Here is a 23,977-nt window from a genome sequence, read left to right as displayed (position 1 = left end):
GTGAATAGTGATACATTAGAAATATAAAAGAGAATATTCATGCTTGAATAGAAAAAATGGCTACTGTAAAAAATCAATGCTATAAATTTTAATACATTGAACAGTCAACATTTTCCTGAGTAACATTTTTTTCTGAATACTAAAGGGTAATGGACAAAAAATATGAATAACCAGAATCATTTCCACAGATATATGAAATTTCTATTCACTTTTTCAATAATATAAAATACTATAGCTTACAAAACTGCAGCTGTAAAATATACAAACGCTTTAACAGGTTCCTTTAACTGCTTTAAGAAAAAAACACATTTAGTAAACATACAGGTAACAGGTTTTAGTAAACATATGCATAATGCTTTATGCAGAACTACATTACATCTGAAACCACCAACACATGAACACATTTCTGAACATTAATTGTTTTAGGTTACAGCATAAATCACATATCATGTAATATGTGCAGAAGCAAAATTAATCTTTTTAGAGAATGACAAGTCTTCTTCATGACTTAAACCTTACCTATGTGACAAAAATACTTTAGCTGAAGACAAAAGAATTAGAGTTTTTTTTTAAGTGGAAAAACTAATAATTATTTTAAAGAAAATGTATTTGCAACAGTCAATCTCTGCAGGAGGTTTCCAAGGGAGTATGTCGTAACCATATAATCGGTAATTACGGTTTGGATGTTTTTACTGAATTAATCCTGAACATGTATTATTAATTGTAAGTGAAGGATGCTAGTGCCATAACAGTACATAGGTTTGACTAGTACTGGGAGCTACAGACAATTCAACTGGTTGCCTACTTGTTAAAGATGTATCATTAACTGTATCTGTTTCATTATCACTGGCTTCATCTTGTAAACCATTCAGACCTACAGGCCTAAATGGTGAAATTGGCTCCAGCACAGAATTACTAAAATCATCTAGTGGCTCAAAGGTCACAGGTAAAATTCCAAAAGCACTCTTGTAATCTCTTTCTTTAGTGTATCCTCCTTCACTATTGTCATCGCTATCATTTTCATCTCTCATTTCTCTCTTTCCAACAAAGTCTTGTGTCGCCGTGATTGACCAATCATCTGACTGGTCATCCGAAAAAAAAACCTTTTTAGCGAAATCCAAGGTATCATCACTTTCACAGTCACTGTCTGTACAACCATAATCTGCATTTGCCATCTCACTGTTTTCCTCTGAAGGTTTTTGGTCTTTGGTATCCAGAGCAGATCCGGTTTCATATTCTTTCCCCTTCTTACTTCCTGAGGGGATTACTGGGGTTAATTTCATTGCAAATGCATCAGGCAAGGGACTAGGGGTTTCACTGTGCTGAGCTAAATCAAGTTGTTTGTCAATTATCACGTCAGCTTTGTTGCTTTCAGAACAGAGTGTGTGTTCCACAGCACAATGTTTAATGGATTCCTCTCTCTCACATATACTTGGCTGGCTTGTAAAGCTGCAAAGCCCACCATTACCTTCCCCTATTGTTTCTACTTCAGAGCGAATGACCTCTAATTTCCCCTTAATGCTGGAAGTCAAATCAAAACTGAAATTCAAATCTTTCCTTTGTTCTCGTGCACTTTTTTCGTCTTGCTCACATCGACTGGGAGTGGGCAAAAGTGAGGATGTGTTGCTCACATTCTTATTCCCATTCTCACTGTCCCGCCATGATTTCCTTCTGTTTGAAGGAACTGGTGGCCCCTTACAACCTATAGTGCTACAGATATTCTTTGCAGGCTGCATGTCAACCTTTGCATGATGCATCGACAATTCCATAGTGATGGTATTCTTCTGAGTGGGTTTAGAGTCTGCAGATTTCTCCTTCAGTTTTACACTTCCACTTCTTAAATCCCATCTACAGGGTTTATTTCCTACATTTCTGTTAACTTTCTCTTTTACTTCTATAAAGCAACTGCCTCCAACTTTCTGTGCTCCACTGAGGGGAGTAGGTTTTTTCAGCACAACAGCACTATCTTCCTTCCTCTGCAACACAAAGAATTCCACTGATTATTACATGTAACATACAACTTCATTAGAGACAATGCCTGTAAGGAAATGAACATGGTATCTTTAACCCCAAGCAATAATTAGCTATGGCTATTTGGTACGACCGGAGTCTGTCCTGGTAAGAAACGGGCGCAAGGCGATCTGGGATGGGATGCCAGTCTGGCACTGGGCGCACAGATATACATGTACACACTTACACCAGGGCCAATGCTCCCAGAAGCCAATTAACCTAGCAGTATGTCTTTGGGAGGAAACTGGAGCACATGGTGAAAACCCACGTGAACCCGGGGAGAACTTAAAAACTTCACACAAATAGCACTCCAGGTTCAGCATTGAACCCAGAACCTCAGCACTGTGAGGCAGCGATACTAACCACTGCGGCCTCCCTGTATATTATCTTAAAATTATATTTCTGCAAAAAAGAAAAATTGCATAAGCCACTTAAAAACAAATAAGCACCCAGTAGCCACCTCTGTTATCTGCAAGTTATTTAAATCTTAAAGCTGTAATTCCTTGTTTTCCACTACTTAATCTCCTGGGTGGAGAACCAGGATATCACTGCCCTTAGAGGATTACTGATGATTTCTCAAACACTCCTGGATTCCACGCATAGCTAGTAAATCATGACCATACTATTGTACGTAAAAGAAAATGAAATGCATGAACTGTACATGAGTTTTTGACTGTTAATTATGATTTGTACTCACTTTTTTCTGCCTTTGTGTTAATTGTTTTCCATCACTTCTTTCTATATTATCAGTGCTGTTTAACAGGGATTTCCCTAAAACATTAAACATATAAGCAAATTAAATGTAATGCTGACATTATAAATTTATTTAACAATAAGAGGTAAAAGCAGTTTTGCTGTAGTGAAAACAATGTTGAGACCTGACTCCGACTCTCTTTTAGCTGGGCACAAATAACTTTTCATAAGCTTCTTCAGGGAAATTTCATTTGTTTGTTCTAGTGCCGATATCCCTTGCTCGTCTTTCAACAGTGGATCAGCAGCACTGCTTAACAGAAGCTGTATAATCTAAAAGAAAAATAAGATATTTAAGGTGAGGCAATCCTATTGGGAGTTAAACTGAAATTTAGCTCTGCCAGTTGCGTTGTACAATATCTGTCTTTTGCCTTGCTTCTAATATTTTATGTGTAAAAAAAAATCATGCATGACATTAACTAAAGGAAAACACTACAATGCCATGTTAAGAGAATAGTTTCATATTAATATAAAAATTGTAGTCATGATTAAAAATACACCAGCAACTGTGCATTTAGAATTGAAAGGAAATTTAAGTACATATTTTAATCAGCATATATGTTGCATATATGTGTGTCAGAAGAATAATTACTGATTAATGATAAGGGTAATTAATTATTTTCATTATTATGTTAAGTATCAGCTCTTTATGCATATTTTCAGATTTTTTAAGATGATTAGTTACAAAAAGCAACATGAAACATGAGAGGTGGTAGGGTGGCAGGGGTGAGGGATAGGAAGGGAACAATGTGACTGAAGGAGTCTAAATCACCCTCACATGAACAATGGATGGTTGTGGTTGGGACATGACCATTTCAAGTCAAATCATTGTAAGAGTGAAGTACATAGACAAACAGAACATGGACTGAACAATCTAAAATGAGCCAAAGTTTCCTTTTATCTTGAGATAAGAAAGAGGGAAAAGCTGCTGTGTCACTGGCTATTCCAAGGGGAATAGTATTTTGGGTACAGCATATAAAGTTTCTTTGTCTGTGTATTCAGGACAGCTGAAGCCATAATTGATTTCAGTAGTGGTGCCATTGGCTGATGAACCACGGGAAGTGCATTTCTTTTAATTTACTTCACATTAGGAGCTAGCAAATTATTGTTTTCCCATGACTCTGTATTTCGGTACTTCTTCTCGTTACAATATACCTTATTTTCCTCAAACTCTGAATATTTCAGCTCTGAATCCATACTCTACATATTCTTGTGGTAGAGAGCAATTGTCTTGTCTGTATTAGGTACAGTACATGAATGTACAGGAAAGTCACAATCAAAACATAACTAAGTGTACAGAAAACAATATTGTAAGCTGGCCTTAATATTAATTTGAAAGGACAAGGCTATGATGGAGCAAACTCATTCAGTGGTCACCAAAAAGGGATGATGGGAAAACAAAGGGAAATCTTTAAATATAGACACTATGTCCACAATGCAAGTCACAGTCTTAACCTGGTATTTGAAAAGGCTCTCATGTGGTGAGAAATGGTGCTAAACATTTGAGTTGTTTTCACAAATCTTCCATGCTATTGTTTTTGAGATCCAAAAATCAAATGCATCTAACCCCACAATAAAAAGTCAATTTCTATCACCACATGGACCAAAATTGGTGTTGACAGACATGATGCAAGTTGTTCCTTTAATTCAGCTTCTGTTTAAAGTATAGCTTGGCATGCTGATGATGCTTTTATTATTGTTTTCAAATTAAATTGATTTTTATATAGCAGATACAAAAATATACAAAAATATCAAACCATAGTGGTTTGCTATAAAATATTTAAACATCTGATGCTTGGACATGCCTAGAATGCTTCTCAGTTTGTAAATGTCTGAAGAACTCCCCAGAGAGATTTTGATGCCCCCCCATATCACTTTGCATCACATATTTGGACTGATTTTGATACCCTCTGGTTTCAAACTACTGCTCCAGTGGCCTTCCAAGCTCAAGTGAAATTAAGTGGACATTAAAACTGTACTTAACAGTATTTGATGAACCAATTGATTTTATACTGGTGAACCAAAAGCACTCAGCACTTGTGGTAAAGAAAGCTCACAAAGTCATTGTCCGGCTCATGTTTCAGTTCATATTCTTTTACACTCAATATCAGTACTGTGCTTCTGTACCAGCTAGCACTCAAATTGCATATCGCACACTGCATCTTAACAGTGTTCATGTTACTGACCACTGCCGCTGCAAGGCATGGTATTATTACGACTGTAGTAAAACATCTGTGATGTACTGTACATGAGAAAAAGTGGTGAAAAAAGTTTATTTGCTGCATACATCAGTACAGAAAAAGCTGTCATCATAATACATACACACATCTCTTTGCCTCCTATATCTGTTTAATATATAACAGGGCAAAAACTGAAACTGCCCATTGAACAACTGACTGTCTCAGTAGATTACTATACTTTCCGTACAAGCAGCACAGTCGGACAAATGTAAAGCTGACTATTTCTGATTGGACAGAAACCGCCCAGGCCTAAATGAATGGTGCTGTTAAAACTAGGCTTGCAGACGAGGGTGTGGAGGGTGTTACTGGGCAAAGTGCCAGTCGACAGCTCTCTCTAAAATTGATATCTGGGCCATCTTTGCTCTTCGTGGAAGACTGTCATGCAACACTGCCTTAAAAGAAAAGCTGATTTTGTCAAATCTGTGTTGTCCTGGTGGTATGTTGCATATTGAAAGTTTTAATATGTACTGCATTATTTAAACTATGCTAATAGGTTAAACTATGATATGAGGCATCTGCGTCACAATTATTATTAGAATTATAATGAGAAAATCATAACTTAAGTTAAGTTATGACTGGAATTGAACACGGTAGTGGATTTTGGCTTCCATGTAACCTTGGATTATGACAAATACTGACGGACTGACTGTTGTGACACTGCTTCACTGATAGTAATTGTATATGACAATACATTTTGGAAGTCCTAGTTTTTACGATGCCATTGATTATTATTTGTTAGTAAAGCGTCACTGAGTATTTTCACAACTGTTAACAATGTAGATACATGAATGTGCTTTTAGATTATTTACACTGATGACAGTAGGGAGATCTGCTGACACACCTGCAATAGCACTTCGATTGCTTCTCATTTCTTTGGATGTAAGGCCACCAATGTTGCATCTGTCATATTAGACAGACTGAAGAAACCAAAGCAACCATATTATCTCCTTTGTAACTGGTCACTTACTGTATGGTACTGGATTATGAAGCTTTTCTCTACACGTTATTTTTTATGTTTTTAATTTAACATTGTGATTACTGCCAATTGCCAAGCTTACTTTGTAGAATAAAATATTAGCCTACTGTGGCGACATTTACATTAGTCTTGTAATTTGCAATTATAATATTATTTATACATTATTTAATAATAGGGATAGAAGAGAGCCCACATAAAACTTTCTTCAACTTTTTGTGGTTCTCAGGTGATAAAAGTATACTACTAAATTCAAGATGCCAGATGTATATTGAAACCAGAATGCCCTAATGGCACCTACTCACAATTTTGGACAAAGCACAACCTGTTGCACTCTCCCTTAAAGAATAACGATTTATATAGAAATGTCCCAATTCTTAACAGAAGCCTGTAGGCCTCCCCTAGGTTATTTTTGTGCTATAGACTCTCCCTGTTGGCTCTGACTTTTTTTCAAAATATTTGCCTACAGTATATATGAGGTTATGTCACTCAGAAAATGACCCAGCCTAATATTCATTTAGAATTTTAAACTAATTGACTATTTTTACATTGTTTGTAATAACTTCATCACATTATTAGTAAAATCAATTTTCTTAAACAGCCTCAAACAGAAAAAATGAATTTTTGATTAGAAAAAAAATATAAACCATATAAAAAATATAAACCATATTCCTACTGCATCTTAGGAAGCACCACACCTGAGCGACCTGACGACGGATTTTCGTGTACTATAAACACACTGCAGATTTGTTGAAGGCTTTCCTGAAGGCTGTTTTGCAGGTGCTAAAAGAATGACTAATGCATATTTACCATCGAAATCCCTGTTTCAGCATTCTGTGCCATTCTGTGTCAACTGATAAGCAGTAGATCAGGATCTTGCATCATATTAGCTGATAAGCAAACAGCCTTACCTGAAAACCATTTAGTTGGCAGTGTTCTACAGAAAGCAAAATTCTCAATATTGTGCTTAAAGTATTTGAAGAAAAGGTGTGCCATGTTGAGTAGAAAGAGAGGGGTGGCCGTCTTGATCAGCTGTGGGTTAGTATTAGCAATTCAGTTAAAAGCGACATTTTCAGGACTTCATTATTGTCTTTGTATTTGCCACCATCTTGCACTAGCAACAGTGGATGTTATGGGATTGCATTCGTTAATCTAATTAAAGTGAACAGCTCGTACAGTATTACCTACAAACCCTTCTGGTATTCTTGGAAAAGTAAAGTGCCCTGTGAGAAATAAAGGTCAGATTGAAGGCAGAACGTTGGACGTTGGGTTGCAGGGCGGGCCCTGTAAATGGCAACTGCTGATAAAATGGATTCCTTTATCTCAAGACTTGCAGCTGATACAAGTGTAAAAGCATCCAGTTTATTTAAACAGATTTGACTGTAAAAAAAATTGCATGCTACATATTTTTGACAGATGTGCTTGCTGAAAGCATGATAACTTGTATGACTTTTTAGCATAAAGATTTTGATTTTTCAGCTGTAAGTAGCTCAATGCAGGCCCCTCTACTGAGAATTACAGGCTGCGTGCATTGATCTTTCTTCACATCTACACCATGAAATGTTTAATGAAAAAATGTTTTTATTTATAGGTTCATACTGTGACAGACATCATGAAATAGAGACAACGGGCAAGAACTCTTTGCACAGATAATGATAATTGCTGTTAATAATATGATTCAAAGCCTTGGCAGAATGTTCATTGCTAAGAAGGATACAAACATATTTATTGGTCTTACCGGTATCTTTACTTCAAAAGAGATGAAAGTGATCCACTTTAAATTAACATGAACTTCTGCCAGCTTCCGTTCATATTAAAGCACAATTTATAGAGCACACTTCAGTGCAAGCAAGAGATGGAAAACTTTCACAGACATTTAATTGTTGAATTGTATGTTACACAATGATGAAAATGGACATTTGAAAATTCTGAGGACAGGAGATAGGAAATGTTTTTCACTCTGTTAATACATTTAATTATTTGCATGATCATTTGCCATTTCTTTCCACCTTTTCTGGGAAAAATAACGATCTAAATGGTGACAGAGCAAATTTAATGGGTTACAAATACAACTGTAATTGAGCAGTAAAAAATATATTGCTGCTATAGAATCAATCCAGTGAAGCGTGTCCAGCTACTGTATATTGCACAGTTTAAAAGAAAGCACTCATCTGACGGGCAGAAATAACTGAATCGTGAAGAGAATAGACTATGAGGAAATCCAACTCAGTTACTCAAAATCCTGAAGAGCACCGACAAAGTCAAACATATTGACTTTTTTTTTAATAAACAGGGTAAGACACACCACAGAACACTAAATAAAACTCAAAGTGTGTCAAAGTGTGTTTAAAACTGAGAACAGGAGTCATCTTTTACACAAAGGCTTATGGGTGTCTGGACCATGTTCCCAGTCAAGCTGAAACCCTGGCTTCTTTCAAGAAACAGAATTATGAAATCCGGGGATTAATTCGGGCAGAAAGCCTAATTCTGTTCTTAAGATTTAAACCTCGTAAATACTGTTGAGGGATCTGATTTAAGATCAATTCATTACATTAATTGGTCACAGATCTTGTACAAAGCTACCACGTCTCGCAGTAAAACAGTCCAAGATGATAACTCTAAAACTTGCACAAGAAAACATTCTTATTTAATTATTGTTAATTTGCGCAATGGAGAAGTGGAAATGTAGCCCACATTAGAATACAGAGAAGCTTCATTTTGTTTTTGACTTCTGCTTGGCTTCCTTGTTCTTTCCACCTGTGTTAACTGTCATGGTGTTCCTGAAGTTTAATGTAAAATCGTGAATCTTCTGCTTTTCAGTCGATTAAACTATTTTCTGGTGATTAGTATATGGGTTATTCGTTTCTGGTATTTGTTTTCTATCTGCCTACCTTCCTTTAGAGTAATTGGCAGTCATCAACCTCACTCATGAAGAGCTCTTGCGTGATGAAGTGCACCTTTTGTTAATGAGGTCCACTGAGTCTTCATTATTTACAGGAAATAATAAGTACTAGTCAGGAAAGGTTTAAGAAATGTAGCAATAAACATTAATTGCCCTCTGAGTTTAAGATTATTATAATATTTTAAACAGCATTACTGTCATCATTATTATATAATATAATAATATATATTGTAACATCAATATTGTCGACTATGTTCATTTCCTTTCTACCGAAGAAAAGAATGATTTACGTGGGTGTAAAATTGTATCATGAAACTCCAGGATGGACATGAAAGTTAAACAAGCATCACCTGTTAACTGTTTGAGGTACTGATGATGCATAACTCGGTGACTGTTGTTAAACGTTGCTTGTTGTTGAACAGAGACATTGATTAGAAATTTAGTGTATATATAAAAAATATTCTTGCCTTATGATTTTCTCTTTGAACAGCAATCTGAAGGGGAGTCGTGCCATGCTCTGCTTTGCAGTTCACAATGGCCCCAGCATTCAGAAGATCAAAGACCATCTCATAATGATTTCCTGAAACTGCCTCATGAAGTGGAGTCCAGCCTAAAAAACAAAAATGCAATTCATTTATTGCTCTGATGCATGAAGATTGCTGTTTAAGAAACACATTTAAGTTTCATGCATCTATCCAAGTTTTTTAGCTGCTTAATCCAAGGTTGCAGGGGAGCTGGAGCCTATCCTGGCAAGCAACAGGCTCAAGCCAGGATACACCCAGGACAGAGTAGGGCAGACAGACAAAAACACAAATACCTTGGCCAATTTTTCCAGAAGCCATTTAACCTACCAGTATGTCTTTGGACTTTTGGAGGAACTTTTGGTTTAGAACTGCGAGACCGCAATGCTAACCACTACATGACCGTGACGCCCTTAAAGTATCATATATTTTTTTAAATCATATAATATTACAGGGGCATTCAAGAATTCCTTAATTCAGTTATTCAGTTGGAAAGATAATCTTCTTGAGGTTGCCTGCTCAATTTATGTAACCCACACTCATCAAGTTCAAATTTATCTGAGATTAAGATTAATTTTAACATTGGATCACATTTTGAATTTCAATATTCAAATTAATATTCATAATGGATTGAACACGATTGGGCATTAGTTGGTCAGTGTCTTCTAAGCTTCTGACTGACTCCTCTGGCTCGTTGAGTCACAGATCAATAATAAATGGCTCAACCAGGTGGGCATGTTAGCATGTGTGGTCCTCAGGTCCTCATTCATCCTGAGCAGTACATATGTCACAGCTGTCAGCTGAGGCTTGAAAACAATTGGGACATTCCAAATGTGTGTGTACAGAATGATTTACCTGTCCCAGTCCCAAATTGTTTAGAAAGAATGAATGGGAATATTGACCATGTTGAAAGCTAATTTCTGTATTGAGATTTAACCTGAAAATTCCCCGAATAAGCACAAGCTTGGGGATGAATGATCATCTGTGCAGCTCTTGGCGATTCAGACACAAGCATGACATCATTCACAGCACACTGACTTTCCTATTACTCAATACTGGATTCTAATATTTACATGTCATTTTCCAGAAAGCTTCAGGGATTTTATTTCTCTTTTTGTAAACCTGTGGCACAACCAGGATACATATTTAGTTATTCTTTATAATACACTAAAAACATTTTACCTGTTTTTCATCAATTCTTCACAATTAAAAAAAAACATTCAACAGAATTCTAAACAAAATCATTGAAGGTTACAGCTTTTGGTTCTCTATGCAATAATTTGTATGTCAATACTTGCACAACTCCACTCTCTTGCTTTCTAGCACACGTCCAAGTATATTAATCGTACACGATCATTAACTCAAAATACTTATCAACTTACAAATAACACTGAGAGAAAACATTCTGTTTAACTTCTGCTGCACAACAGGAATAGCCATTTCAGAGCCTGAATGTTTATTATGTGGTACCGTTTTTTAATCTACCAATATTTTTTTAGATTTCATCCTGCTTAAGTACTGTACTGTGATCCTGAATAGTGCAGGTTTTGCAGATGTTTCACTGAACACTGTGCATTTTTGAAACAGGGGAAAGGTCTTTACCGGGACAATTTAAATGGATCCAGCTTAGGCTTGGACCTTTCATATGGCCTGTGCTATGTGTATAATTCATGCACACTGTGTTTGCATGGTAAATAGCGAGTGAATCAGGATTCACGCAAACGTAAACAACAGTTATGTATTTTTTTGCAGGCATTTAAAAACTGAATTAATTTGCATAGCAGCAGTATATGTAATTCCAGCCTTCAGAAATTCTGGATGTAAATGAAACTGAACATAGTAATTTAATGCAATATAAAGAAATCATGTCAAGAAATCACTGAAAACACTGAAAACATTATTAAAACAATTTAATAACTTTTTTACCTCTAAATAGCACCACAAAAAATGGTGTAAATATGATTTTAAAAATCAATTTCAATCCATTATCCAGAAAGCTACTTACTCCTAATAAAGGTCTGTAGTACCTAATCCAATAAACTCAGGGTGTGAAGTAGGTCTGCATCCTGGATCTGGACAGATCACCAATGAATCACAGGCAACACACTAGCACAAAGGGACAATTTAGGGATGTCAATTAACCTAGGAAGCTGTAGCAGTTAATGGCAACCCCTCACAAATGCAGTGACAACATGCAAACTCCATACAGAATGCACCCCAGCCTAGAATTGAACTCTGGACCAAAAATGCCACATCACTGTGCCACCCAGAATCAATGTCCTAATATAAATTTTCATTAACAAAAAACTCTTGTGAAAGTAAAAGGTAATGTATTATACCTGCATTGTCTGCTCTGTTGGCATTGGCACCAACTTTCAGCATTTCAGATACTAACTGGGTGTCACCATCCTGCACGGCCCGGAGAAGCAAGGTCTCTCCAAAATAATTTCTTCTGTTTATGGAAGTGACAACTAGACTCTTCCCGGTTTTTGTTCTAAATGGTTGTCTGTTACCTAAAAATAAAGAGAGTGTATATTATTTTTAGTTGCTAAACAGAAATAACTGAACACATCTGTCTCTTCATACAAAACTAGCTTTTCAATTTTTAAATACTCTACAAGTCTACAAGTTTTCCTTATTCTGAGAATAGCAGTTGTCTTCTGCCAAAATAAACAGCTTATTCATCACATCAGCTGGACTATAGAACAATAGAGAAATTGTCCTAAGTCTGCTTAACAAAAAATTAATATTTTTACTGTACACACAAGTACATTTTTGAATGCAGGACTGGAAAAAAATATTCTTATTCTCCTGTAGCAAACAAATATTATGAGTTACTGGTCAGAATAATTTAACATTGTGTAGGAAAGCAGGGGTTGGAAACGCGGGTGAATTCCCAAGGGGCGGGGTAATCTCATTACGAGAATCACATTCTTCGGTTTCTCACAGGGAAATCACTAAATTGGCTGCATCTGGTGACTTTAGCTCCATATAAAATGCAGTTCCTAGGACAGTCAGGGGTTCTCTTTTCATGGACGCTCATGGTTTAATAAGACAATGAGTATTTAAAGAGGCAATTCAGAGATAATGATTTTGTTAGGCACTACCAGTCAAAGAGGACTTATAACGGGATAAAACTGGTAGCGGCCTGGTAACTGGTAGGTTAATGAGCGTACCTGGCCAACCAGAATTGACCGAGAGAGGTTATTGCCACTGGTATCCAGGGAAGATAGTTACGGTGGAGACTTATGTGGAGACCCCCTGCCACTCTATCTAAGAGGGGGATCTACAGTACTATACATTATAAATGTAAAAGAGTACTATTTTTATACATACAAGTGATACAAATGTCTTCTATAGCACAAAACAATTATAAGTGATTACAAACTGGCAGTATGCCAAAGGCTTCGTAAGTTAAAAACAATTTGCAAGACATACTGTAGGGAAATAAAAGAAACCTTACTTCCTGTATTTTTCTGAGACTTTGACTTACTGGGAACTGCAGCACTGCTGCTGCATTCCCTGTATGCGTCTGCCTGTGTCCTTTGGCCATGTCCATCAGTGACTGATACAGAGCACAGATCTGTCCCATCAGTGTTTACCGTCTCCCTTGAAATACAGGCATATCACAATCATATTAGAATCACTATACTTAATATTCTTTAACTTCTATGTAACATCTTCATACCAGGTCACCCTGGCTGAATCCTGTCTGTAGAGCTCGGCTCCTAATTCCTATTTCCTGGATGCAAAACTGAAGCTATCCAGTACTGGCTAGATTGAGTTTAACCAGGTGCCACCAGGCAGTCATAGAAAACTGAAAGAGCAAATCGTGACCCTAGGGCTTTCCTTGTGTTAAAAACAACAGTTATCAACACACAGAAATAGAAACTTTTGTATCAGGTTAGGGGGTTGCCGAAACAGAAATGGAAAAAAGTAAAAAGAGCAGGTCCTCAACATCCATTTCTAGTCAATACTACTCTACACCACATCGCTGTAGCTGTCTACTGATTTCGACCTTTGAGCTGTTTGTATTGTGAAGTCTTTCAAGATGAGCAAATGTAAATGAGTAATTTGTTAGATTTCAATCCATCCATTTTCTAAACCACTTGTTTTTGGGCTGTGGGAGGAGACCAGAGCACTGGGAGGACAAACAAGCATAGACATGGGGAGAACATACAAACTCCACACAGCACCCCAGGAATTGAACACAGGGCCCCAGTGCTATGAGGCAGAAATCCTAAGCTGTGCATGATCATGAAGGCCCTTATTGTAACATTTATTACAAAAATGTTCCTTCATGTAAATTATAATGAATTGCTGGAATCTGCTAATTTTATAAAACTGGGTGGGAATTAACTGATTTTTTCTTTACTTTTGTATTTAAGTAATTTCAGATTACACAAATCTTATTTATATGTGAATGAATTGCAATTCTGTAATTAATCATATAATAAAAAGACTGAGTGTGAAGGGTAAAACAAGTTACAGTTTGAGGATTTTTTTTATATTAAATAATACAGATTTAACTGAATTACAGTACCATCAGTGGATTACAGGAATGTAAACTAAAGACAACTGTCATAACAAAGTTTGTAAAAACACATTTGAAGTTATTTTTGTTATTGTAGTGTTATATATACAACACTCTAAAATTAGTTTTGCACCACAGTTTTAATACTGAAAGAATTTCTTCCCCAAAATGGAAAAGTAAACGCTATTTATTACTTCACCTTCTGCTGCACACCTCTCCACCAAGTACTTCAAAAAAGTCTGTTTTTCCTGGAAGATGAACAACATTAAAAGCCAAGAAGCCATGTGTTAATCCACTCAGAGAAAGGCATAAAAAAGTTAAGTCTTTAAAGAAAAACAAGCAGCTAATTAAAACTACTGTTTATTTGTTTTAAAACGAACTGGAATGGGTGAAATTGTATATTTAATATATTAGATGAAGTGTATCTGAGTGTATTAAAATGTTGTTTCATGTAAGCAGGTTTTTCACAGCTTTGGAATGGATTATCCTCATTGAAAATAATCAGCAAACTTCTGACACTTAAAAGTGATCTTTCAGAAACCTGATCAACATTCTGTGGCAAAATTCAAAACATTAATTTAAAATAAAAAATCTGACTGAAACACAAAGCCTCAGTTCTTCCTTAGAATTTCCCTTTAGCAGTGATAGCAATGTTAGAATGAAGTCGATGTTTTTCTGGCAAAAAATAATGCAATTTATTTCAGACTACTGCTTTTCCTGGGCACTCGCATAATCAATTTTAAAAGTGGAAAGTGCGCTATTTAATAAACTTTAGGTGCTCTGACTAATTTATGAAGTCCGTTCCAAGTACATTATGAATCACATTGTGAATAAGTTACTGATATTCATGACAAGTTACATTTTCATACAGAAAACTAGCATTGCACTGGGATTAATGTTTTTCTAGCACTTACTGTACTGGAAACCTTTGAGTGAATTATTCATGCTCTCCAGAAGGAGGTCTCTCACCCTAGTCTCAGAGAGCCAATTCAACTAGTCATGTAGGTCACATGTTTCTAAAAACTGGTAACATCTGTAAGTTATTGATCAATCAAACAATAACCTACAGAATTAAAATAATTAATAAAAGTCCTTAACAGTTCATCACAGTTCAACAGCAAATCAACTGCTTAATGAATGCTGTCTTGTAAATGTGACTCCCCTTGGATAAGTTTAGAGAGTTGATATACAGCAATAGGCTGGAAGCCAAACAGTCCCACCTACAGAACAATCAACCTCATTGCCATCATTGCAGTTGTGATCCCAGAGAAGTTTGAGGGGCAAATTGGAAAGAAAATGCCACATCAAAATCCATACTATATAATAGATAGGGTTACAATTCTAAACTGAGCTACTGCACTCTTTCCTCTGTGTTGGCATCAATTTCATGTTTCACAATGATGTCTTTTGACTCTGTCTTTTGAGGCCTTCACATGAAAGCTCCAAGGAGTAGTCCAAGCAGGATCAACCAATATAATTTTAAGAAGGCATTCATAGCCTTACAGCGTACAGTGTGTGGATGTGCAAGTGGAGAGAAGTAAAAATAAATGAAAGGGAAGTTATCATTTATAATGGTAAACCTCATGTTACAACATACAACTCCTAATTATATTCAGGCTTCATTAATGCATCATCAGTTAGAGCATCAATTCATTTTCCAACAATAGCATTCATGCCTTTATAGGATAAAGCATAAGCTGCCATTGTAGGTTAAAACTGTAGATTAACAGATCTGTTTCAACGCAGTTTGCAGAAACTGACTGCACACTGTGATACCTGCAACTGGTTCGACTTTTGCAACAAAAGCATATGGGATGTTGCAAATGCATTGCAAGCTCACTGTTTCATTAATCAAAGATCAGATCTTTACTTGAAGAAATGAGGCAAATACAGTAAACCCTCAGTTAAATGGACATTGCTTTAATGGACAAAATCTGCTAAAAGGGAATTGTGCATGCAAAATTTAGAAACACTGCCCCTTTCCAGTAATAACAATGAAATGCACACATAATAATGTAAGATTAATGCTACATTGGCTTGAACTTCAATAGGTAGGTCAGTTGTTGATAATGAGTGTTGTTTGTGTTTCATATACTTTTAGCAAATTTTATAAAGTATGTATAGTATGTAAATATAAAAAAAGCTTGTATATTTATGATAACAAGGAACATTTTTATTGATTGTGTTGCTAGTGTTAAAAATACATCAGAATCTCCAGAAAGCATAGTATATATATATTCTGGGGCTGAAAAACATAATTTAACTGACATTTGGCAATAACAGACACCTTTTCCCATTAATTAGACCATTTAACAGAGCACTTACTTTAACAGTACAAATTTGAAAGTACTGACAAGTAAAGAGGCTTCAAGAAAAGAAGCCTAACAGCATGTTCTATGAGTTGGAAAGTGTTAGAATATATGTAAAGTAAGTTTCAAACCTTTTTCTGATCTGCTGTTATCTTCGGGTGAATACTTCTCAATGAGTTTCCTCAACTCATCTGTGGCTTGTCCTATTGCAGTCTCCCCAGCATCGTTCTCAATTGACGGATCAGCCCCATAAAGCAAGAGAAGCCGCACCATCTAGAGGACAGCACAAGTAATTGCAAAAAAGTGCTATCTCCCAACCTGGCTTTGCAGACCTGCTTGGCAGCATACTAACACCATACTGAGACCCTGTACAGTACCAAACAGAACCCCTAACATGCAGTAAAGTATCCCAAAGTATCACTGTTTTTACAGTGAAACAAATTAAAACATTTACAGTAAAAATGTATTGATTTTTCTAACATTCATTACTGTTCACATGTTCTAACAAGAATGCTTATGATTTCTCAAGGAGTGTTTAATCAGTCAGCTGGATTTTAGATTTGTTGTAGAAACAGCCTTTGGGAAGCTTAACATATATGGAACAAAATACTGGAACATCCTGCTTTCAACCTAACTTTGGGTTACCAATTCATCTTTCAACAAGACAATGATCTAAAGCACAAGGCAAAATCTACACTGGTGTAGCTTCAATATAAATAAGTTAAGGTTCATGAGTGACCCAGTCAAAAAAATGTCCTACTGAGAATCTGTGGAAAGATTTGAAAACTGCTGTCCATAAGCAATCCACAAGCAGTATTAAGTTTAAGAAAATGTGTATGCATTGTTTTATAATTTAACAACCTGAACTTTTTCCATGTCTGTGTGCCCCTTGGTAGAAGAGTCCTGTCAAAGCACATCCCCTACTGGCTTATAAGTGTTCAGAAATAAAAATATCACAGCAAAGGGACAGACTGGCAGAGCACCCCAGTTCAGGCTTGACACGACCTTTAAGCTCCAATTCAAGGGAGCTGCTGGAGTCATATTCTACATATTTAAAAGCAGGCAAAGACAGCAAGAACTACTGTAGCCTATGAAACCCCCGAAAGCATCATATTTCAGCCAGCATGTCTCTCACTTACAGGGATAGGGGGAAGGTTAGCAGTGGCACGTATTGTCGAACAACAGAAATAGACCTGTGATAGGATAAAGCACTCCAACCACATAAGAACCGAATCTTGATGACACCATGCTGTGATGTATGTCTTATTTCATCATTTTTGTGGATTCTGTCCCAATGAGCAGTGAGCTTAGACCAACTTCCACAATTTGGAGGACAAGCCACACAGAAGGCACTTTCTTGGCTCTCTCCATATATTGTGAAAGCTGATCCGAGCACACTTTCTTGACCTGTCAGACGGCTTTCTGCTCTGCTGCCACCTGCTGGCAACCCATAGAAATCCCATCAGAGCTCCCAAAAACTGAGGCTGAAATCCTCAATATCGAGAACGTGGGCTCCCGTTCTCATGATCTCCTACACTGGGGTTAGGATTTGTGCTGGAAAGATAGGAGGTGCTGTCCATGTGGTTGGGAGGTCTTTGTGTTTGATAGAGCAGGGGATGTTCTTGACAGCAGTCGTCTCCACAAACAAAGACCCTGTGACCTGGCTCCAAACCCTAGAATTGAGGTGCCACTCCTAATTCCTAGATGCTCAAACAATTGAGATACTCAAGTGTAGTTCACCGAACTTGGCAGTCAAGGCAAAAGTCATCAAGACTGGAGTTCTTTTTGGTGTCCAAGCACCAGTCCAATCTATGAGGGGTTGCTTGAAGAAAACATAGAATTAAAAAAGAGAGAAAATGGCAAATAAAGCTATTTTTCTCTTTTCTTCTCTCAGTCAGAAAGAATTGAGGAAAGGTAGCTCTCACTATGCCTAGAGTGAGACTACAGCAGTTCTCAAGTAAAGGTACAAGGATTTACAGTGCAGGATCCAAGTCAAACTGGTCTTGACAGTGCCAAGGAAAAAAATGCACAATTCAGTTCCTGCTATCAATCAGATATTCAGCATGACATGGTACTAATTAGATACAGGATCTTAGTATAATTTTTCTAACATGGCATTTATAACACTTTATGCTGGTAACACTTAAGCAGGAACTACAAATACAATACAAATACCTACACATTTATTTTTAAATAAATGTAATATTTTATTAAAATATTAAATAGTTTTGTATCAACGTAAAGTTTCTAAATCCAACTATAAATAATGCAATTTATCAGCTGCAAGAAATTTCCAAACACAAACACTACCTGGAATAAGATTCCAATTCTCATGTTTTTCCTTTACAACGTAAGGGATGCAAAATGCCAGTCTGCTAAATAATACAATTTAGCACACCCTAGACCTTCCCAAATGTATTAGTTTATTTTCAAGAAACTGATGAGTACAAACTAAATTAAAAAAATAAAACCTTAATAGTTTCTTATGGCTGACTTCTTATTTTGAATAATTACTGTAGCACATGGTGGTACTAGAGGACACTCACTAGTGTGTACCAATCACAATTTGTTAAAAAATATTCAATTATTCAACAAATGCTGCTTAAATACCCAATAGTTTCCACAGTTGACTGCTTCATGCAAGGGTGTCATGCCCATTCTTCCTCCACAGTTCACGTTTGCTCCCTGTTTCAGCAGCTCTTCAGCCATTTCATAGGAACTAGATAAACAGGCTTCATGCAGTGGGGTCCATCCTACATCACATTAAATTAGAATAATAAATATAGTCCAGTATTACTGTTCAAAATAAATGCAAGAATGTGACATGTAACTACGTTTTAATACAATGAATGTTTGCATTTTGTATTATTCTGAGATTCTTTCACACTATCACATCTACCTTTAAGATGCTAAATTTGTACCTGCGTAGTCAGTGACATTAACTTTGCCACCAGCCTTTATAATCTCTTTGACCAGATCTCTGTCCCCATTTTGCACAGCTTTAAAGAGTATGGTCTCCCCATAATGGTTTCTTCTGTTAATGGTTATCCATGAGAGTTGTTTTGCAGAGGAAGGCTTTCTATCCGTCACATTTCTCATTTGCTGTGTACATGCTTCAGTATCTGTGGAAAACAAAATATCATAATAGTTAACCACAATATTTTCACAGAACACACAACATTTTTTGGTTGCATATGCAGAATTAGAGAATCTTTTTATAAAAACACATTATACTTTGCATTTTCTGATAAAACAAAAAATCCAAAGTTGAATAATAAAAAGACAACATTTAAACTGCTTCTTAAAAAGCATAAAATAGCATTTTGTGACACCATTTCTGACACTTTGCTGCATTACCTTTAAGTAATCTAACAACACAATTATGACATTTCTAAATAATGGTTAAGCAACCATTTGCATACAAATAAAATACTAAATTAAACTACAATGCCTGCATCAGAAAACCAGGATATTGACTTTCTTGCTGCTACTGATGACAGTTACAGTAAGCAAAAGTAAAGCCATTAATTTGGTTTAGTATAAAGCATCTTGCACACGTGCTATTTTAAAACATGATTTAAAAAGTGTATCACTAAATGGAGATCCTGTACTAAGAGTGGGAATCCAATGTATAACACAATTACCCAGTAAATTATATACTTATAACATACAATTGAATCATAATTTTCATGCTACAGAATAATAAAATAATCCAAGTTCTATTCTTTATCTTTTTCATAATTATTAAATGTAATTTAGTATATTAAATTAAATTCAGCAGTTGTCTAAGATATGCATTCATTTTGTGTAGTCTAAAACTATTTTTTAAAATTTAGTGTATCTGAGTCCTATTTGTAAATGCCAGTGTATCAATCAAATAATATGCTAAATATTGAATGTAACTTTTGCCTTCAGATTCAGATTAATTAAATGTATAGTTCCTGTGTTTGTGTGCATTTCCAAAATGCCTTACCTTGAAAAATAACAGCAGCTTATTCTTTGTAATAATTGCATTTTTGCAACTGCAATTACAATAATTCAAATTTCTCATGAGAAGCATCATATCTGTGACTGTGACAGTAGTTACAAGTAAATGCTGCAATACCTGTATTTTGCAAACATCAGTAGTACCGTCTCAGCAATTTTTTATAGACTTTCCTAGAATGACTTATAGAATTTATTATTCCATTTTATTATGATTTGCTGTATCATTTGTGTTCCAAATTATACTTTACAGAGTTCTTTATTGAGATTCCTCTGCATTCTATAAATAAAATAATAAAAGAACCTTCTTAAATACCATATTAATTCTGCTATTCAGAAACAAAGCATTTCATCTGTGTATTTCAGGTTGCATAGAAATCAAGGCTGCATACATTAAAAATATAATATAAGACAAATTATACATATATTTGGCAAGAGATTTACATTTGTGCACAACTCACAGTACTCATATTCCAGTAAAAAAATCTACCTAGATGTCAGAAATACTGAAACAATAAAAAACTATTTGCTCACTTAGAAGAAAAATTGTGTACATTTAGCAAGCGTGTGTGAGGTATTTGAGACAGCAGGCTTCTTAAATTTACCAGAAAAACATCATTACCATTTCTAGGAGTGATGCAGGTAAACATGGGATTTTTTTATTACCGCCTCATGAAAACTGCTCCTTGCATATAAGAAAAGTTACAAATGAGAGGATATCATTCAGCCCATCTAGCTTATTATACCTTAACAGATTTTAATTACATACTGTAGATAAAAATATGGACATTTAATTTTGTGTTTGTATAATTTAATGTGGAGGACATTACAAGTTTTTAAATGTAGGGTTATAAACTTGGCCAAGTAGAGCAAACTATTCAATTCCATGGATCAATTAACCTCAGTAACACCTGTAATAACATGCTTGGAGAAACTACAGGGCAAGAATGCCAAAGATGTGACATTTTAACACTAGGTTTTTGCTAATGGTGAAGAAAATATTTAATCCTTATTCCTATAGTTGACAAAAGACTGAGGATTTGGTACTGATAAAACCAATTATATAGTGATGACAATGCTATGTATTTCCTGTATGACTCCAGAAACATGTGACACTTGAGTTAGAACATGTATTGTTAAGTGGGTGCGAAGCAGGATTATATTTTTTAAATTGAAAAAAGCAGTCCTTATTCAATCTCTTCACACACATCATAAACCAATTGTCTTGGAAGGTAGCCTCTGTACTCGCCTGTCACAGTGCTGGAGGACCCTGTTGGATTTGATAAATTAACATGGCTAACCGACAGTAGATCCTTAGCAGCCTGGCATGACAAACTGTACTGCGGCTCCAAACCAGACACTGAAGCTGATGGACATTTTTCTGAAGCAGCCCCAGCTACCTGCCTACAACTGAAAGAAGATCTTAAATATAACATATGTGTAGACAGCTTTTAAGCACAAAGCTTTTACACAGTAAAAATGAAAAGGCAGATGTAATCCTTAAGAATTTAATTTCTTAACCCATGACTTATCCAACAATCCATTTTCTAACTGCTTCTTCCAATTCCAGGTCACAGGGGAGCTGGAGCCTATCTGGGCAAGCAAACTGAGCGAGGCAAGTACACGCTGGATGGGCCACGAGTCCTGTATCTGCAGGGCTGATATATAGACACACCTGGGCCAATTTTCCCAAAAGCCATTTAACCGGCCAGAATATTTTTGGACTGTGGGAGAAAACCAGAGAACTGGGAGGAAACCCACGCCAGATCGGACAGAACATACAAACTCCACGCAGAGACCACCCCAGGTCCAGAACTGACCTCATGGCACCAGGGATCCAAATCACTGCCCCACTGTGTCATCCATGACTGACACTAGTAGGTAGGTCTCTTTTCCGGCCATGGGGTATGGGGGGCAAGGGCCACCATTTTTCTCAACCATGCAACACTGGAGGTGGAGGTGATGGCGTCAAGCTCCAGCCAGCTTATTACCCTGGAAGGATTAACCCCCAGTACTCATTTGGAAAGCAGGCTGAGGGGACCTGGAACTACAGTATAGAAAATAGAACTACAACTTATGTGTTCCTGAATCCAGTCTCTAGATACTTACCACTGGGGTTCTAGGCCTATTATCTGTGATTCTGGCAAGCATGAGAATGGGAAACATGTCTCTTTTTTCACAAATGGTTTTACTTTTTCTTCTACACAGGAGGTCACCGATGCTTTGGCAACTGGAGAAGGGGACATGGCTGATGAGCCATATTCATCCCTGTTGAATTCCTGTTTGTTTCAAAGTAAACAACAAAAACCTTTCAATATGTCATTATACAATAATTGTAAGTTAAAAGAGTAAAGCTTGAATTGCATTATTCAAAGAATCTTATTACTGGTAATTGTCCTGAATTATTAAAACATGTTTCTCTAATTAATTGGTGACATACCCATTGTAAAAGCTTGCAAAAACAAATTAAAAACTATTTTATTAACAAGCAAAAACATAACAATGTATTAATTCCACTGTAGACAAAAATTAAGGTCCATTTAATAGCCAAATCAAATATGGCACACACCATATTACTCAAGTAATTTTTAGAATAGTATAGTTATTGCTCAAAATAATAAAATAAAATAAATACATTTACATCAAAGCTTACCAGTTCTCTAGACTGTGCAATTATCCTGTCACTCCGGTACTCAAAAAAATGCTCTGCATTTTCTTTAAATCAAAGGAGAAAGGGACAAGGTGACATACATAGTTAAACTGCTTTGCATTCTTAATACTTAAATGAAAAAAAAACTTTGTTCATCTGGATCTCCAGATGAACCTCTTATTAGTCAACTCAGGAAGCATTAACAGATATTTCAAGGAACTTCCACAAGATGGCAGAATTTACAAGTACTGTACTGTAATTTACAAGATTCCTCAGAACTGAAACTTCATTACTGTTTACAATAATGTGCTCGCAGTTTCTGTTTCCATTGTTCACACCAACAAGTTCTAAATGTAAGAGTTTTCAACTGTGACCCAGAGATCATTTTAAGAAACCTTGCGTTGTTTTTTTCTTTTCTACGCCTCAAATTACTGGTACAGTATATCTTCCAAGTGGAAAATGGAAGTGGATGGTGTAATCAGCTCTTCACACATTTTAAGACATTATGTCCAAAATACCTGTAGAATGGAGATCCACAACAACACTTCTGAACTGCTGAGACATTACATCTCTATGTGCTGTTGCAGTGCCAGGCATTAACCCAAATATTTCCTCTGTTGTTTTCTCACAATCTGTCTGCAGATAAAGAAAAACAACAGTTCTGCAATCTGATTAAATAACAAACCAAATAATAAATGGTGATAAGAATGCTGAGCAGTGGTCTTGGCCATCTGAAGTCACAGGCTAATTTTCCACGTGCTGAAATTATTTAATTCAATCTAAAATATTTTCAATAACAGCAAATCTTCAAAGCTTCCCATCAAATTCAAAATTCTAACCTGTTACTTTATTGCTGACCTGCTTTGAGCCTTCTGTGTCTAATCAATGGGAAGCACCCATTAACTACAGGGGTGAGGATGCTGGTGATCATGCGTATATTTTGAATCAATAATCAAGTTTTACACAGGTCCACATAGGGTACTTACCCATTTTGACTGAAGAAGATTCCTTAGTATCCTTCAAGAAGGCTGGATGAGATCCTGGGATCAATAAGCTACTAGGAACCAAACATGTAATGTGGTCCAAAAGGCCTGTTTTCTTTTG

General features: G+C 36.1%; 1 protein-coding gene across 2 annotated transcripts in view; it reads right to left on the bottom strand.

Annotated features, from left to right (window-relative positions):
• Window positions 1-115: 115 nt before the first annotated feature.
• LOC107079519 (uncharacterized) overlaps window positions 116-23,977 on the bottom strand; it is a 31,382-nt gene continuing 7,520 nt past the window's right edge. Inside the window, exons 5-18 of one of the 2 annotated variants that reach the window (XM_015364382.2) lie at window positions 23,392-23,509; window positions 22,877-22,938; window positions 22,333-22,502; window positions 21,473-21,633; window positions 19,161-19,361; window positions 18,850-18,992; window positions 16,371-16,512; window positions 14,130-14,178; window positions 12,860-13,005; window positions 11,736-11,909; window positions 9,343-9,485; window positions 2,889-3,033; window positions 2,708-2,781; window positions 116-1,976 (exon numbers count right to left, since the gene is read on the bottom strand). In XM_015364382.2, the coding sequence (XP_015219868.2) occupies window positions 738-1,976; window positions 2,708-2,781; window positions 2,889-3,033; window positions 9,343-9,485; window positions 11,736-11,909; window positions 12,860-13,005; window positions 14,130-14,178; window positions 16,371-16,512; window positions 18,850-18,992; window positions 19,161-19,361; window positions 21,473-21,633; window positions 22,333-22,502; window positions 22,877-22,938; window positions 23,392-23,509 (2,967 nt within the window). In that variant the 3' untranslated portion in view covers window positions 116-737. The remainder of the gene's footprint in view (window positions 1,977-2,707; window positions 2,782-2,888; window positions 3,034-9,342; window positions 9,486-11,735; window positions 11,910-12,859; window positions 13,006-14,129; window positions 14,179-16,370; window positions 16,513-18,849; window positions 18,993-19,160; window positions 19,362-21,472; window positions 21,634-22,332; window positions 22,503-22,876; window positions 22,939-23,391; window positions 23,510-23,977) is intronic. The other variant, XM_069187190.1, reaches the window with a different exon arrangement.

Source organism: Lepisosteus oculatus, chromosome 3 (genome assembly GCF_040954835.1).
Source record: "Lepisosteus oculatus isolate fLepOcu1 chromosome 3, fLepOcu1.hap2, whole genome shotgun sequence".
NCBI classification, from domain to species: Eukaryota; Metazoa; Chordata; class Actinopteri; order Semionotiformes; family Lepisosteidae; genus Lepisosteus; species Lepisosteus oculatus.
The sequence above is the reverse complement of the archived record's forward strand: the minus strand, read 5'-3'. Positions and strand labels throughout refer to the sequence as shown.